The 16,118-nt window shown below is 38.2% G+C and overlaps 1 protein-coding gene and 1 long non-coding RNA gene across 3 annotated transcripts; both read right to left on the reverse strand.

Annotated features, from left to right (window-relative positions):
* Positions 1–254: 254 nt before the first annotated feature.
* On the reverse strand, positions 255–2,347 carry LOC120863336. Its single transcript, XR_005720974.1, has 2 exons — positions 2,037–2,347; positions 255–1,174 (listed from the first exon to the last, which is right to left on the reverse strand). It is a non-coding gene; the product is annotated as an uncharacterized LOC120863336 (long non-coding RNA).
* A 262-nt stretch (positions 2,348–2,609) lies between these two features.
* On the reverse strand, positions 2,610–9,872 carry CCNG1 (cyclin G1). Of its 2 annotated transcripts, XM_040239459.1 has the most exons (7): positions 9,603–9,872; positions 8,171–8,434; positions 6,029–6,282; positions 5,399–5,474; positions 5,220–5,318; positions 4,810–5,004; positions 2,610–3,840 (listed from the first exon to the last, which is right to left on the reverse strand). In XM_040239459.1, the coding sequence occupies exons 2-6, from the start codon at positions 8,432–8,434 to the stop codon at positions 4,813–4,815; spliced, it is 885 nt and encodes a 294-aa protein (XP_040095393.1). In that variant the 5' UTR covers positions 9,603–9,872; the 3' UTR covers positions 2,610–3,840; positions 4,810–4,812. The 2 variants fall into 2 exon arrangements, with proteins under 2 accessions (XP_040095393.1, XP_040095392.1); XM_040239458.1 differs by lacking the exon at positions 2,610–3,840 and having other exon boundaries at positions 4,808–5,004; positions 5,399–5,476; positions 6,028–6,282; positions 9,603–9,827.
* Positions 9,873–16,118: the final 6,246 nt, after the last annotated feature.

The following is a 16,118-nucleotide window of genomic DNA, read 5'->3' on the forward strand; positions in this document are numbered from 1 at the left end:
TTATAAAATGAATTGGGAAGTGATTCTTCTCCTTTCTGGGAGAGATTTATAGAATTTGCGTTATGTAGTCCTTAAATGATTTGGGATTTGCTAGTAATATTTTAAACAACGGACTCAGTTTCTTAAAATAATAGAACTTACTCAGTTTATATAACAATTTAGTTTTCATAGTTCATGCCTTTCAAGGAACTGATTCATCTAATTCTCTGTGCATAGAGATGTTTGTGGTATTAAAAAACGTAGTTTCCTTTTCCTTTCCTAAAATTTCTTGTCAGTCTTGCTAGAAGTTTACCTGTTGCTCTTTTCAAACCCCAAATTTTTAATTTTAATTAGCCCTATTGTTTCAGTTTCATACACTTTTTTTTTTTACACATCCTTCTTCAGACTTTCTTCCTTCTGCTTGCTTTGGGTTTATTTTGCTTTTTCTAGTTTCTTAAAATAGAAATTTACTGGTTTTGAGACCTTTTTAAACAAAAGTGATTGATACTATGATTACTAACCACTGCTTTAGCTGCATTCCATGTATTTTGATATTTTCATTCAGTAAGTTTCAAAATACATTCTTTTTAGACTTTCCCTTACAGGCATGGATTATTCATAGATGTTTCTTATTTAACTTCCAAGTGTTTGGAGATTGTCCCGTTAACTGTTTTCTAGTTTTATGGTCAGGGAACACATTTTGTATCATTTTAGTTCATTTCTTAGTTTGTTTATGACCCAGGATATATTCTCTCTTGGTGACTATGCCACGTTCACTTGAAAAGAATGCTTGTTCTATCTGGGGATGAATTTTAAATAAAGTAGATCCATATGGTTGTTGGTATTTTTCAGTCCTTCTACATCCTTGTTGATTTTCTAGTACTATACATTACTGAGTGGAATCTTTTAAGTCTGCAACTGAAGCTTTGTCCATATGACCTTTCACTGCTGTTAGTTTTTATTACTTCTTGTATTTTTAAGCTCTGATGTTAGGTGCATACATATTTAAGACTCATATCTTGGTGAATTGATTCTTTTATCATTTTTTAATATTCTTTATTCCTATTAACTTTGATACAATTTCACATAAGTCCATTTAATCTATTTTGGGAAGTAATGTGCAGAGTGTTTAGGAACATAGCCTGAGTCACAATTGCCTGGATTTGAATCTCACATCCAAGTACAGGTATGTGACCTTGGGCTTATCTCTTACCTGCTCTGTTGTTCTGGTTTATTTGTAAATGGGATAATCTCATTCAGTTTGGAGAAAAACATGAAATGATTCATCTAAAATATCTGACAATAGTACCTGACAGTAAAAACTATCACTGCTAACGACAAATGTTAGATCAGAAATATCTAGTTTTTAAAAATTATGCCACATAATTTAAAATACATAGAAGGTTAAAGTGCCTATTTTTAAAAACAGCACTTATGAAAACAGGGATTATTCAATATATCTAACCTGAGTTAAATACAAAAGGAACCTTCTTTTATAAGTTTTTCTTCATTCAGTAATTCCTTACAGTATCTACTTTCTAGCTTGTTACATGAACAGTTCAAAATCTTATATTATTAACAAGCAGTCTAATCAGACTAATACAATACTTGGCAGTTGCCTGTCATTACCAACCACCTGCTGGAATCCTGTTTAATTAGGTAAGAGGGTCACCCAGAACTACAGATGGGCTGAATCTGAGGGTGATTTAGTATTAAGGACAGTCTTAACAGTGATGGGGTAGTCCATGTGGTGATGGTGGTACAGAACCCACTTGCCAGTGCAGGAGACATAAGATTATGACACGGATTCGATCCCTGGGTCGGGAAGATGCCCTGGAGGCAGGCATGGAAACTCACTCCCGTGTTCTTGCCTGAGGAATTTCATGGACAGAGGAGCCTGGCAGGCTACAGTCCATAGGGTCACAGAGTCAGCCATGACTGAAGTGACGTAGCACGCCCATACAATGGAACCTAAGTAATCGAAGTGACCAACAATGCATAAGCAAGGCTTTATGCAAATTAAACATATTTAATCATCATCGTCTTGTGTTTGTGACCTTGGGCTTATCTCTTACCTGCTCTGTTGTTCTGGTTTATTTGTAAATGGGATAATCTCATTCAGTTTGGAGAAAAACATGAAATGATTCATCTAAAATATCTAACAATAGTACCTGACAGTAAAAACTATCACTGCTAACCACAAATGTTAGATCAGAAATATCTAGTTTTTAAAAATTATCACATCTTTAAAAAACCAGTAGAAAGCAAAGTGTCAGTTAGGTAATAGCTATACTATCATAATTTTTTTTCCTTACCATGCATCTTGTTGTTCTTCAGTCTCTAAGTTATGTCTGACTCTTTGTGACCTCATGGACTGTAGTCCATCAGGCTCCTTTGTCCATGGGATCTCCCAGGCAAGAATACAATTTCCCAAGTTGCCATTTCTGTCTCTAGGGCATATTCCCAAACCTGTCTCCTGCATTGGCAGAAGGATTCTTCACCAGTTAGCCACCAGGGAAGCCCACCATGCATCTTACTTTAGTGTTAAATTTAAATAAAGTGAGTGGAGACAGCCTTTTATTGTGGTGCTATTATCACATTGCCAAATAGAAAACCACCTGGCAAAGGAATGCATTTCAGTAACTTTATTGAAAGGTATATCCCTTAGTACCAAAACATAATGGGAGTTGGTTAGGTTACCTCTGGCAACTCAAAATTAACACTGATGTATTCAAAATATTGAAATTTATCAGTATTTTGGGAAAACTGTAAAGTTATCCATAAAACATGGTTTACCAAAGTATAAGATACACTGTGGTTCTTTGGTTCATTTTCTAATGCCTCTATAACCATAAAATGATGTCAAAATTGGGTACAGCCATCCTGGATGGATTCAGGCTACACACTGCATTGAGTAACTCTCTGCAACACTTTAACCTCATAGATCTCCAAACACTACACCTCAGCAACCTTATAATTATGAAGATGCCTACTTACCTTTCTTAATACTTCCTTTTGGCACACAATAGGGGCAATTAATGTAAGTATATTCTCTTCCTTTTAAGCAAAATTCTAAGTTAGAACCAAGTTTTATAAAAACAGTCCTCAGTAAAAACTGATGGAGTGTTAAAAAGTTTTCAGAGTGACGCTAATTTGTTTTGAGTTACTAGTACAGTAAAAACTAATTTTCTTGATGGGACCAGACTGAGGCAGTAAATTTTATATAAAACTTTTAAAATCATGGATACAAACATCACTTGTTTTCTAGAAAATATTAAAGATAACATGCCAAAATTAACAAGTTGGTAGTTTTGCTTTACATAAATGCCCTCAAATTTAAATGTGATTTCTATGTAGCAGTAAGGTCCACATCTCTGGGTTAATAATTACTTGCATCATAGGTGCCAAGAAACTAACTATTCTCACTGTCTAGAATAGTGACCCTTATTGTGCCTTAAAAAGTGCATTTGTGAAATGGTGGTTTTGATGTAAACCTCATAATTTAAAGTTTAAGTAGGTTACCCTTTTTAAACACCACCTAAATTCAATATATTGACCCAATATAGAAACTTGGATCAATGTTAGCAATGAAGATTCACAGTTTACCTTTCCAGGCTTGTCATTTGCATTTCACATTTATACTGTTACTTTGATTTGTATGTTTCATAGGTGATTTCAAATTTGAGTAATTCCACTATAGGGTATTGTTAATTAGGCAGTTTTCCCAAATCTGAGAACACCAATGCTAATCTAGTTGTGATGTTTTGAGGCTTCACAGCTTAAATCCGTTATAATATTATGGAATCCACAGCTCAGGATTGTGGAGAAAGGCTTCAGAAGTTTTTTGTTGCTGTAATCATCCTATTTAATAAACAAAAAAAATCAAGTTATCAGAAGTCTGCCAAACACAAATTTTACTACCTGTTAAAATATCTAAGATTCATAATCATGTCTTATGTAGATTTGTTCTATGTTCACATTTAGTTTTGAGTAGGAAGAAAGTCAAATCACCACCGTGAGTTAAACTTAGATGGTAAGAAAGTCTATCATATATTCCTGAGGAGGTTTACATTTTTTTTGCATGTAAATACTTTCCACTGTTCAGCTCTTATAGCAATGATACACAACTACAGTGCTGAGACACCCTGGCAGTTTCCAAAGACCCAGTGTAGAAACCACCTGTCCTAACTTATTTTTCTTTAAGTATAACACCCAAGTTCATACTGATTTTCCTAATAAGCTAATAGTGTCAAACTAGTTCAATGTGTGGTTCAAAATTTTGGTCCTGTTCCTTTACTCAGGCTTGTATAACTTTAAATGAATTAAAGCTAGAGTCTACATATAGCAAAATGATGTGCAATTAGAAAAAAACAAAACACTGTTTTAGTGCTACTTAAAGTTTACATTATTAAGGAGGACGTGGCTTTGTAAGCTGATAATTTAATGAAATGGCTAACGTATATATCAAAGTTTAGATAATTCCTTAATCTTGGGATGTTGTATTGATACCTTGAATGTAGTGTGCTCAGTCACTAATTTGGGTCAAACTCTTTGTGACCCCATCTACTGTAGCCCACCAGGCTCCTATATCCATGGGATTTTCCTGGCAAAAAGACTGGGGTGGATTGCCATTTCCTTCTCCACAAATATAGTAAATGCCCTCAAATATTAGCTGACTAGATCAGTGAAGTCATTTTCCCCTCTGCTATTCCAACTCCATTTTGTTTATTTTGAAAATAATTCAGATTTATATTCTTGAATTGCAGAAGAAAATTACATAGCATTAGAAAATTTTCTCTAACATGGAGGATAACTATGAACCAAATTTACCAATTAAGGGACCATTTCAGGAATTGTTGGAAGGTGGGTTATCCTGTAGTAACTATGCCTCAGTTGCCGTGCAGTACGCCCAGAAACAATCCATTTCAACTTCTGAACATTTGGTTTGGCACACTTGTTCGATGAATATTCAGCTAAACACTTGGATACAAGCTCTTGCCAGAAAGTCAAATCTCTGCCACTGATCTGTACATACATTAAAAAAATGTTATCAGTCCTATAGTTTTCATTATAGTAATAATTACAATCTTATTAACATGTCTTTCCTTGTCAAAAAAATTTAAGGGTAAGTTACTGAAGTTTCAAGCAAACACATGACATCTTACTTTACTTTAGGAACAAGTGGTTTAGTTTTGTTTTTTACAGCTGTGAATAGGATTTAGGCTATGACCTTGACATACCTTGGAATGTTTCTGAAGACGTTCTACTCCTTCTGTTAACTCTATATACTTCTGTGCTTGGATCTCCAATGCGATGATAGACAATGCCAACACAGATGGCTAGAAGAGATAAATTTTAAAGTAAATGATGAGTATGAAAATAGGTATATAAACAGATTTAATCTTTATAAAATATTTACCTTTGCTTTAGAAAATATGATCCTGCAGTAGCATGCCTTAAGTTGGGCTTCTAGTCTTTCAAAATTAAGGCTACTCCTTTAAAGAGAAAGTGAAATTTTATGTAGGTAATTTTACATCGAGTCAAAAGAAATTTTTAGAAAAATAATGAAGTCAATTTTAAAGTGAAGTTTATGCACACTTATCAGAAAAATTTGAAGAATTTTCCTTCTTTCAGAGACATTAACTTCTTAAGGATACCATAGATGAATTTTTAATAATTTGGGCCAAAAAAGAAAAATTTATTCTACAACTACCAAGGTTTCTTTTCATTTTAATAAATCTGTTTTTGAATTGAAAGTTTCTTTTTCCATAAATTTGTGTTAGATGCTTGCCTATTAGGTTCTGTAAGTTAACTAGTCTATAAATGGAAAATGTAATGTTAAAAAATTTACCGTCTTAAGAATTCAAAGACTCCAAGAAGCTACTTTTGACTGAATGTCTCCTCACTTTTGCTGGAGAGTGAAGTGAAACTCAAGGGGCTTAGCTGTCATTTAACTTGATTGAAATTCTCCCAGCATACTGATTTTATGTAACATCCAGACAATATTCTGGTTTCTACATCTCCTTTGTTGAAAACAAAGCTCACATACCTTTCATGTGGCACGTTCTCTTGAAGGAGTGAATAATAGAGCTGTAGAAACTGAAAGGCAGTAGTAGCTTTGACTTTCCAACACACCTTCTCCAATACAATCTTCTCCATTCTCATCAAGTCTGAAACCGTGAACCTGTACTGGCTTATTCGGATCAAGTCAGTTGCCAGTGGGACATTCCTTTCCTCTTCTGTTGATTTTACAGCCAAATAGAAGCAGCTTAGTCCAACACACCCAAGGTGCTTGGGCTGTACCTAAAAAGACAATAAGTGCATCTCTACTTTATTTCAATTAAAAAAAAAAACAAAGTATAATCTAGAACTCAGACCCATCACTTTGAAAAATGTATTTGTGAGGTGAATTTCTCAGTGGCAAAGGACTTAGCAAGATTCACTGATGCCTCAACTGTAGGCTGTTAACCATATGCACCCACTTGGAACCAATTTCTGAGTAAATGGAGTAAGTTTCAGTGTACTGTTTGGCTTCAGCACGTAAAACTTCTTAGTTCTTTTGGTTTTTTAAAATCACGGAAGAACGATAAGCAGTAAGTTACTTGGTCAAAAACTTATATGAGGATTGAAATATCTTACAGCTTATAGACAAAATTTCTTTTCAGAATGTTGTGTTTTTCCAGGCTGTTTTCTCTGTAGTAATACTTGTGAAATTTTTTTAAACTGTGACACATACTGTTTACTCTACCTGTAAAGCTCTATTCACTACCAAGTTTTTAAATTTATCCATCATTTTCTGAATGTCTACAATCAAAATTCTATCCAGTTTATTTAAAAACCTTAATTTTGGCTATGCTGGGTCTTCCTTGCTGTGCGGGCGCTCTCTAGCTACGGAGAATGGGGCCTGTTCTTCATTGTGGTGTGTGCGCTTCTCATTGTGGTGGCTTCTCTTGCAGTGCATGGGATCCAGGGTGTGCGGCTCCTGGGGTCTAGACCACAGGCTCAGCAGCTCTGGCACATGAGCTTAGTTGTCTGGCCACATGTGAGATCTTACCAGACCAGGGGTTGAACCCCAATCTCCTTCATTGGCAGGTGGATTTTTTACCACTGAGCCACCAGGGAAGCCCTCTATCCACTTCAAGTTGTAGCTCAAGTGAAGCTCTTGAAAGCTTTTACCAATATTTGGGCTCTCCTCTTCTTAGAACCCCTTCAGCAATATATTTATATTTCTTTTGAAGTATAATGTAATTCTTTTCTTATTATTCCTTGTACTAATGATAGTTATAAGTGCAAACATTACTCTCACTAAGATTATAATATACTTAAGTAACAGATGCATGTCATTCACCTGTGACACATTTAGAATTAAAGGTAGTGCCTACACATGGTGTCTAAAAGTTAATTAGACTGTTGAACAAATTTCTTGAACCATTCAACAAACACTGAGTTCTTTCCATATATGTTGCATTCTGTTAGTTACTTTGAATAAAACATGAGTTTCATTTTAAGTGTCACATTATCTACCAACAACCATGGACACAGAGAAGTCAGATATATTTTTAATAATTAAACTCTGAAAGCTACACAGATGTCCTGCTTAGCCAATACAGGGTAACAACTGTATATCTCCTCCTTCAGAAGATACTCTCTACTATATGCAAACTTAGGCTGGAAATGCCAAGCATAGGCATGACTTGGGTAAATGTAAGGCTAAACCAGTTGGAACTTTATTATATATGAACAAAGATTAAGAAATATACTCTACTGACAGGTGGTAGACAGCATGAACAGAAAGAAAAAAAAAAAAAACCTCTAATTTTTAACCCACAATCTAGCATTCTGCCTTTAACACATTTCTTTAAAAACAACAGTAAACAAATGAAAATACCCAAACTATCAAACAAGACTTAAAAACAGCCAGCTCTCCTACTGGGAGGCTTTGCAATGATTTGATATTAGACTATTATTCAATGTCAGAAGTTAAGTTTAATAACTGATGCATTACTCTTGATTAAAAGGAATAATATTCATCATGCTATAGTACACAGAATTACCACAACGTTTTGGTTACTTGCTGAAAACAAACAAAAAAAAATGGTCAAGTTATGAATACCAGCCCAAAGCTGGCAATACCATCTCCAAAACACATTGAGCAAAATCACGAAATAGGGTAATGCAGCTTTAAACATACCTTCATTTTAGACAGGAATCTGTCCAGTAAATTCACAGCTAGAGAAAATGTCTCCGTGTCAAAGCCAAAGAACTGAGTTAGACTAAGAAGATCTTTTACTTCAAAGTCCCTCAGTCTCGCAGTCATTCTAAGGCCATTATCATGTGCAGATTCAATTAGTCTCAAGCCGCAGACCTTTGGCTGACATCTCAACTCCTGTTCCAACAGGGCATTCAGCTGGTGTAGCAGTTTCTGAGCGTCAGTTGTTGTCAGTACCTCTATCATCTATATATAGAACAAAGCCCAGAAAGGAGTGAAAGAACAGCCCTTCCTGTCCTGCCAGGTGCCTTATAACACAAGCCTCCCCTCTCTCAATGCTATTAGTGAATCTGTCATTGCCAAGGGCCATCTGTTATTCTCCCCCTCCCCAACCAGTTGGTTACATCCATCCTAAATTGTGACTTCCTACACAGCCTTTTCCAAAAAAAAAAAAAAAAAAAAACAACCTAATCTTCATGCCCAAACTTTGAAATTAGACGGTAGTATGTATTCTGTTGCTTAGTAACAATGTGGACTATTCAAGTTAGTCAATTTTTCTTAGTCCTCAGTTCCTAATCTGTTAATAGGTTATTAGCCACTTCATAGACTTATGTGAAATAAAGGTAAAGAATCTGCTTGCTATGCAAGAGAAACGAGTTCGATCCCTGGGTTGGGAAGATCCTGTGGAGAAGGGTACGGCTACCCACTCCAATATTCTTGCCTGGCGAATTCCATAGGGTCGCAAAGAATCGGACACAACTGAGTGACTAATACGTTCAGTTTCAGGTACACAGGTATCTAGCACATATAATAGGTGCCTAATAAACACCTGGACAATATTAATAAGCTTATTTATAGACTGTAAAACGAGGCAATATCTGCTTCTTTAAATGGCTGTTAAGATTAAACGAGATGATTCAACTAACGAGTTAACTTTTATTGATGTTACGAAAGGAAACTCAGGTGTTAAGAGCACACGCAGTGGGGACAGGAGGCTAATCCATCCTGCAAGAGGAACCTGGGAGTTTCATTAATTTAGGGCAATACTGAACGCCTACTATGCCCCAGGCACAGGATACATGGACAGTCCCAGCCCCCAACAAGCGAAAGGCAGGAAGCAGAGCATCTTCAGGGTTGAGCGACGGAAGAGGTGGACAGATGTGGAATCACAATCTCCATGGATCCAACTCTTTCGCCCCCGGGCTGGTGCCTGGGACAACGCCAACTTGACATTAAAACGCCTAGGGAGGTCTAATCTGGCCCCGCCCCTCCAGGCTCGGACTAGCCTGAACTTGTTGCTCGGTCTAGAATTAACCAAGGAAAAGGGCGCGAGACGAACCCTCCACCCCGGCTCCTTACCCCCACCTCTGCTCCGTAGCTGCACCCTGCAGTCAACCCCGAAATCCCAGCTCACCTTGATCGCGACTGCAGCTCCTCAGCGGTAACCACCCTCCCCGGGCCTGCTCTCACCTCACCCCACGATATTAGATCCGAGAGGCCTACGAGGCGAGAGGACTCGCGGGCAAGAGGGGACAGGCCCGGGGAGGGGGAGCCGTCTTGGGTGGGGGTCTCTGCAGCGCCGCCGAGACGACACTGCCCTTCTCTGGGACAGTTCGGAGGCGAAGGGGCCGCGCCTGGCCTTCCGAGTAATATATTGGAGGGCGGGGCATTCTCGCTGCGATGGGAGGGGGGAAGTGGGAAGCATTTCCCCGCTAATTGGTGTAAGTCTTTTGATGGATGGCTCCCGCTGTCCAAAGAGGGCTGGTCAGTAGAGGGAAGATGTCCGGCCAATCAGCACACGTTTTTCGTTATTCCCCGGAGTCAAATTCTCCGCCCCTTGAGACCACGCCCCTGCCTCTAAGCGTCTCTCATTGGAGGATTTCCCCAAGTGTCTTCGATGAAGAGGGGGAGTTAACCACTGCGTTCACTAACCCAGGCCCGGGTAAGGCCTCCGCTGGCAAAAGGATTGGCCAGAATATCGTTCTAGAATGTACTGGGAGTTTTCATTCAGTTCCGTTTAGTAGAGTGGTTCTGCTGTCTTTCTAAAAACAGAGTGGATAGTTCTAACAAAAAAGTGAAACCCCTATTTTTCATTACAGATGGAGAGGTGGTGGGTTTTCTGTGGTGGGGTTTATGAAGTTTCTAGAAGTTTCCCCATGTGCGCTTTGAAAATCACTTGTTCCTTGCCTTATTTTGCTTTTTGTAAAATTTAATCAAAGAGTGGAGTTGGGCTACATAGATTCTTGGTCTTCCTGAATTTCCTGATTTTGAATTGTGAACGAATTAGAAAAGTTCGTAGTTCTTTAGTGGCTTAAAACGAAAGGTATGTGGTTGACCCTTAAGAGGAATGAGTAGACCAAAATGATTGCAGTGATTAAAAATCTGAGTCCACAGATCCCGTGTGTGAAGCGATATTATTCTTTTTATTTACTGACCATGAACTTAATCTCTGCTTGCGAGCCTCTGCCGGATAAGTGGGAAAATAATTAGTTTGAAGCGTTCTTGGACTCCTTCCTTCCTTTTTTCCCTATTCTCACATATGCGAAGGATCTGCATTAAAAAGGGGTTGAGGATTGGAGAAGGAGGAGTTGGTTATTTCTCACGGACTGTATGTATGATGTCTCTGTTCTCATGGCCTCTTCCTGGTTAGTGGCTACCTGGGTTTTGAAAAAATGAGAATCTGAAAGGACGTCTCCTTTTTTGCCCTGCCAGGTGCTGCCCCGAGGCAAATGACAGGCAAATGACGAAGAAACAAGCCTTGAAACGGGGCAGAGTTATGAGGAGAAAAGGGTAGGGAAAACCGGCGAGAAACAGTTAATGCCTCAAAAATATTATTGCTAAAGCATCACTGGGTCCGTTTGTCAAAGCTCCTTTTGTCAAAGCTCCGACCAAGGAAGGGTCCTTGGTCCTCCTTGAAAATGAACTCATGAAATGAGTATAAAAGGGCAATTTAAAGCATTTTAAAAATTCTTTTTACAGTAATGCGTGAGTTTACAAATGTACATATTTCTCCTTTAGTAACAAAGGAACCAATTAGGAACCAAATTAGGAATATAAGTCTATACATATGCACTCTTTCACTATTTATTGAAGACATATTGTATGCCAGTGGAGGATGGTATATACTAGTTCCTGTCCTTGTGGAAAGTGTAGTTTTATGGATAATATAAACGATTTGTTTTGAAGTCACAGATTACTAACTAGGTTTTAGACTTTTAGCAACTTTGTAATCACATTGAGTTCCCATTGCCTTTTCTTAAAAAAAATAGGAACTAAATACACTTTATTCATAGTGTTATCGGGAGGATTAAATAATACAAAGTACATAAAGAGGTAGGCATTAAGCCCAGAGCACAGTAAGTACTTGATAAATAGTATCCTTTATTGCTAACATTTTTTTGCTTAAAGATGTATTTAATTCTGTTTTATCTATTTTAGACTTAGTCTTCTAGAATCAGAGTGTTAGAATTATTTGTTATTGTTGTTGTTTAGTCGCTAAGTCATGTCTGACTCTGCAAATCCGCGGACTGTAGCCCACCAGGCTCCTCTGTCCATGGGATTCTCTTGGCAAGAATACTGGAGTGGGTTGCCATTTCCTTCTCCAGTAGAATTGTTTACTTAACACTTTAATAAAAGTATCTAAAGTGCATGTATTAATTTCTATGCCTTTTATACTTAAAATTTTCACATCAGCCTTAGGTAATATATCAGTTTATGTAATAAAAATATTTCTCTTACATTATGATCTTATTATTACTTTTTATTAAAACCTGAAATTCCCTGTATGAAAAAAACTGTTTCAGTAATACTGAAGAAGCATTGATTAAATAGAAATCAAATCAAATGAACATTTTTTACCTTTTCTCCTAACCTCTCACCTCCACCGTCATTTTTATTCCATAATATTAGAATACAGACTGTCATTTAAATAACTTAAAAGTCCTAATTAGCAAAATGTGCAAATGTAAGACAGTTATGTACTACTGCAAAAGAAAAAAAAAAATGAGCCTTTTGTTAACTGTGATTTTATTTTTAAAGACTTGTAGGTTGAGTGATGAGGCTATCAGGAATCTTTCAAAGAGCTGACTTCCAGGCTAATAAATTCAGCTGTCGGTTTCATACTTTCTTCTCCATCAACAGTTAAGTGCAGCAAGAACCAAAGCTCAGAATAATGGCCCTAAGGCTGGGCAAAACTCCAATACAGGAAGAGGAGGATTTAATCATATGCTCTACATTGCAGACTATTGAAGTACCTTGAGCAGCAAAAAATTATAACAAGCAGGTAAACATTGATGGCTTGTCAAATGCTACCCTAGCTGTGGAAACTTCCTCCTTGGTCTGTTTCTAGGAGGAATCTTTGCACCTCTCCTTCTGTTGAGGCTTTCCGACAAATGTCCAGAACTTCAGAATATAGGCTTGTCCAACAGTGATGAGGGCCAAAAAAATGAGGATCAAAGGGATTACAGCTGAATTGTCTTCCCCTCTACTTCCTGATCCTTCCTGGAAACTACTTATTACAGCCCCCTCCACGTATCCAGCTGTTCTCTGATGCATCTGCTCTGTCTTAGAAGAGAGATTGCTAGATCGTGGCTTCACGCAGTCTTCATTGATCTCTGGGATAGTTTGGGGCTGAGAAATTGTGTATAGTTTCGGTGGTGATGGGAAGGCAGGGAAAAGGATACATAGAAATCAGATTACTATCATTTGTAAAATAGAGTGGAAACCTGCCATATAGCTCAGGAAGCTCAACTTGGTACCCTGAGGTGACCAAGATGGGTGGGGTGGAGGGGGAGTCAGAGGAAGGTCCAAAGGAGAGGGGATATATGTATACATACAGCTGATTCACTTTGTGTGTGTGTCTGCTCAGTCATATCTGACTCTTTGCGACCCTATGGACAGGGCCCTCCAGGCTCCTCTGTCCATGGGATTCTCCAGGCAACAATACTGGAGTAGGTTGCCATGCCCTCCTCCAAAGGATCCTCACGATCCAGGAATTGAACCCAAGTCTCTTATGTCTTCTGCATTGACAGGCGGGTTCATTACCACTAGTGCCAGCTGGGAAGCGATTCACTTTGTAGTAGTGCAGAAACTCCCACAACATTGTAAAGTGATTATATGCCAATAAAAACAAAATTAAAATACAGAATGCCCAGTTAAATTTATATATATATAGTATTATATAAAATTATATCTATAAATTTTACATGATGTATATTATATAAATAAAATTATATATTTATTATACATCATATAAAATTGTACAATATATGAAATTATATATATATATATTCATTCAGTGGCATCCCACTCCAGTACTCTTGCCTGGAAAGTCCCATGGATGGAGGAGCCTGGTAGGCTGCAGTCCATGGGGTCGCTGGGAGTCGGACATGACTGAGCGACTTCACTTTTACTTTTCACTTTCATGCATTGGAGAAGGAAATGGCAACGCAATCCAGTGTTCTTGCCTGGAGAATCCCAGGGACGGGGGAGCCTGGTGGGCTGCCGTCTCTGGGGTTGCACAGAGTCAGACACGACTGAGGCGACTTAGCAGCAGCAGCAGCATATATGAAGTAAAACAGTCTGGTAATTTCAGTTATATCTTGCCCTTCAGAGATTCTAGCTACCTCAGATAAAGTCACCCTTTCCAATTAATTGAGATATTCACTGGAAAAATAAACTTTCTCAAGTAACCACTGCTTGGTTATATAAAGGTACCTGGAGACATTGGATGGAGATCTCCCATTTGCTTGCATTTAGTCTAATGGCCATAGACTCATTTGAGTACAGAGCACAAAGCAAAGATCAGCCAGTAGTCAAGAGTTTATATTTGTTATGTATTTCCCATGTGCTAAACTTAAACACACATGACCTTATTTAGTCCTTTAACAACTGTGATATTATCTTGAGGAATGAGAAATATCTTGTATATCTCCTAGTTGCTAAATATGCTTAACTGTTTTACTGTTTACTAAATGTACTTAACAAGGCTTCCCAGGTGGTGCAGTGGTGAAGAATCTGCCTGCCAATACAAGAGACCCAAGAGATGCAGGTTCAATCCCTGGCTCAGAAAGATCCCTGGGAGTAGAAAATGGCAAGCAACCCCAGTGTTTGGCAACCTACTCCAGTATTTTTGCCAGGAAAATTCCATGGACAGAGGAGTCTGGCAGGCTACAGTCCATAAGGTTGCAAAAAGTCGCACTTGATTGAGCTACTGAATGTGTGTATGTGCACGGGCACACACACACACACAAACAAATATACTTAACAAAAAACTTGAATTTTGATTTTGTATTAAAAAAAAAGCTGTAACATTGTAAACTGACTCAACTTCAATACCCATTAACATTTTGCCCATGTTGTCCTTTTACTTTCTGTTTGTCCAGCATTCAACACATTTTATTGAGGACTTTTTAGATGCCAAACCATTGTGTTTTGTAGTCTCAGATTAAAAATGTTAATGATTTTGGGCAGGAGGGTGTGTTGATTATTGTTCTCTGTGAAGATAGTGGTTGGAAGGATCAGCTGGGTAATTCTCCAGGGGCCATCTGTTTCTTTTTTGAAGGTGTCTCTGGGGTCTGCTCCTTTGGTAGGAGAAGGAGGGATTGGGGATGGATAATAAGTTCCCACTAGAGAAGGCAATGGCAAAACACTTCAGTGTTCTTGCCTTGAGAATCCCATGAACAGTATGAAAAGGCAAAATGATAGGATACTGAAAGAGGAACTCCACAGGTCAGTAGGTGCCCAATATGCTACTGAAGATCAGTAGAGAAATAACTCCAGAAAGAATGAAGGGATGGAGCCAAAGCAAAAACAATACCCAGTTGTGAATGTGACTGGTGATAGAAGCAAGGTCCGATGCTATAAAGAGCAATATTGCATAGGAACCTGGAATGTCAGGTCATGAATCAAGGCAAATTGGAAAGATCTCTAGTCTTTCCCATTCTGTTCTTTTCCTCTATTTCTTTGCTTTGATTGCTGAGGAAGGCTTTCTTATCTCTTCTTGCTATTCTTTGGAACTCTGCATTCAGATGCTTATATCTTTCCTTTTCTCCTTTGCTTTTCGCTTCTCTTCTTTCTCACAGCTATTTGTAAGGCCTCCCCAGACAGCCATTTTGCTCTTTTACATTTCTTTTCTATGGAGATGGTCTTGAACCCTGTCTCCTGTACAATGTCATGAACCTCCGTCCATAGTTCATCAGGCACTCTATCTATCAGATCTAGTCCCTTCAATTTATTTCTCACTTCCACAGTATAATCATAAGGGATTTGATTTAGGTCATACCTGAATGGTCTAGTGGTTTTCCCTACTTTCTTCAATTTAAGTCTGAATTTGGCAAGAAGGAGGTCATGATCAGAGCCACAGTCAGCTCCTGGTCTTGTTTTTGTTGACTGTATAGAGCTTCTCCATCTTTGGCTGCAAAGAATATAATCAATCTGATTTCGGTGTTGACCATCTGGTGATGTCCATGTGTAGAGCCTTCTCTTGTGTCGTTGGAAGAGGGTGTTTGCTATGACCAGTGTGTTCTCTTGGCAAAACTCTTATTAGCTTTTGCCCTGCTTCATTCCACATTCCAAGACCAAATTTGCCTGTTACTCCAGGTGTTTCTTGACTTCCTACTTTTACATTCCAGTCCCCTATAATGAGAAAGACATCTTTTTGGGGTGTTAGTTCTAAAAGGCTTTGGAGGTCTTCATATTACCATTCAACTTCAGCTTCTTCAGCATTACTGCTTGCTGCATAGGCTTGGATTACTATGATATTGAATGGTTTGCCTTGGAAACGAACAGAGATCATTCTGTCATTTTTTAGATTGCATCCAAGTACTGCATTTCGGACTCTCTTGTTGACCATGATGGCTACTCCATTTCTTCTAAGGGATTAAATTCACCCATTCCAGTCCATTGCAGTCGCTGATTCCTAGAATGTCGA

Source organism: Oryx dammah, unplaced genomic scaffold (genome assembly GCF_014754425.2).
Source record: "Oryx dammah isolate SB20612 unplaced genomic scaffold, SCBI_Odam_1.1 HiC_scaffold_5, whole genome shotgun sequence".
Classification (NCBI taxonomy): Eukaryota; Metazoa; Chordata; class Mammalia; order Artiodactyla; family Bovidae; genus Oryx; species Oryx dammah.

What these genes read in the sequence shown, in the direction of transcription:
- CCNG1 (XM_040239458.1), bottom strand. Translation starts at nt 8,434, where the DNA reads ATGATAGAGGTACTGACAACAACTGACGCTCAGAAACTGCTACACCAG. An exon ending in TCATATTTTCTAAAGCAAAG is followed by an intron (nt 5,319 to 5,398) that starts GTAAATATTTTA and finishes TATCTCTTCTAG; the next exon opens with CCATCTGTGTTGGCATTGTC. An exon ending in GTCTTCAGAAACATTCCAAG is followed by an intron (nt 5,005 to 5,219) that starts GTATGTCAAGGT and finishes ATGTATGTACAG; the next exon opens with ATCAGTGGCAGAGATTTGAC.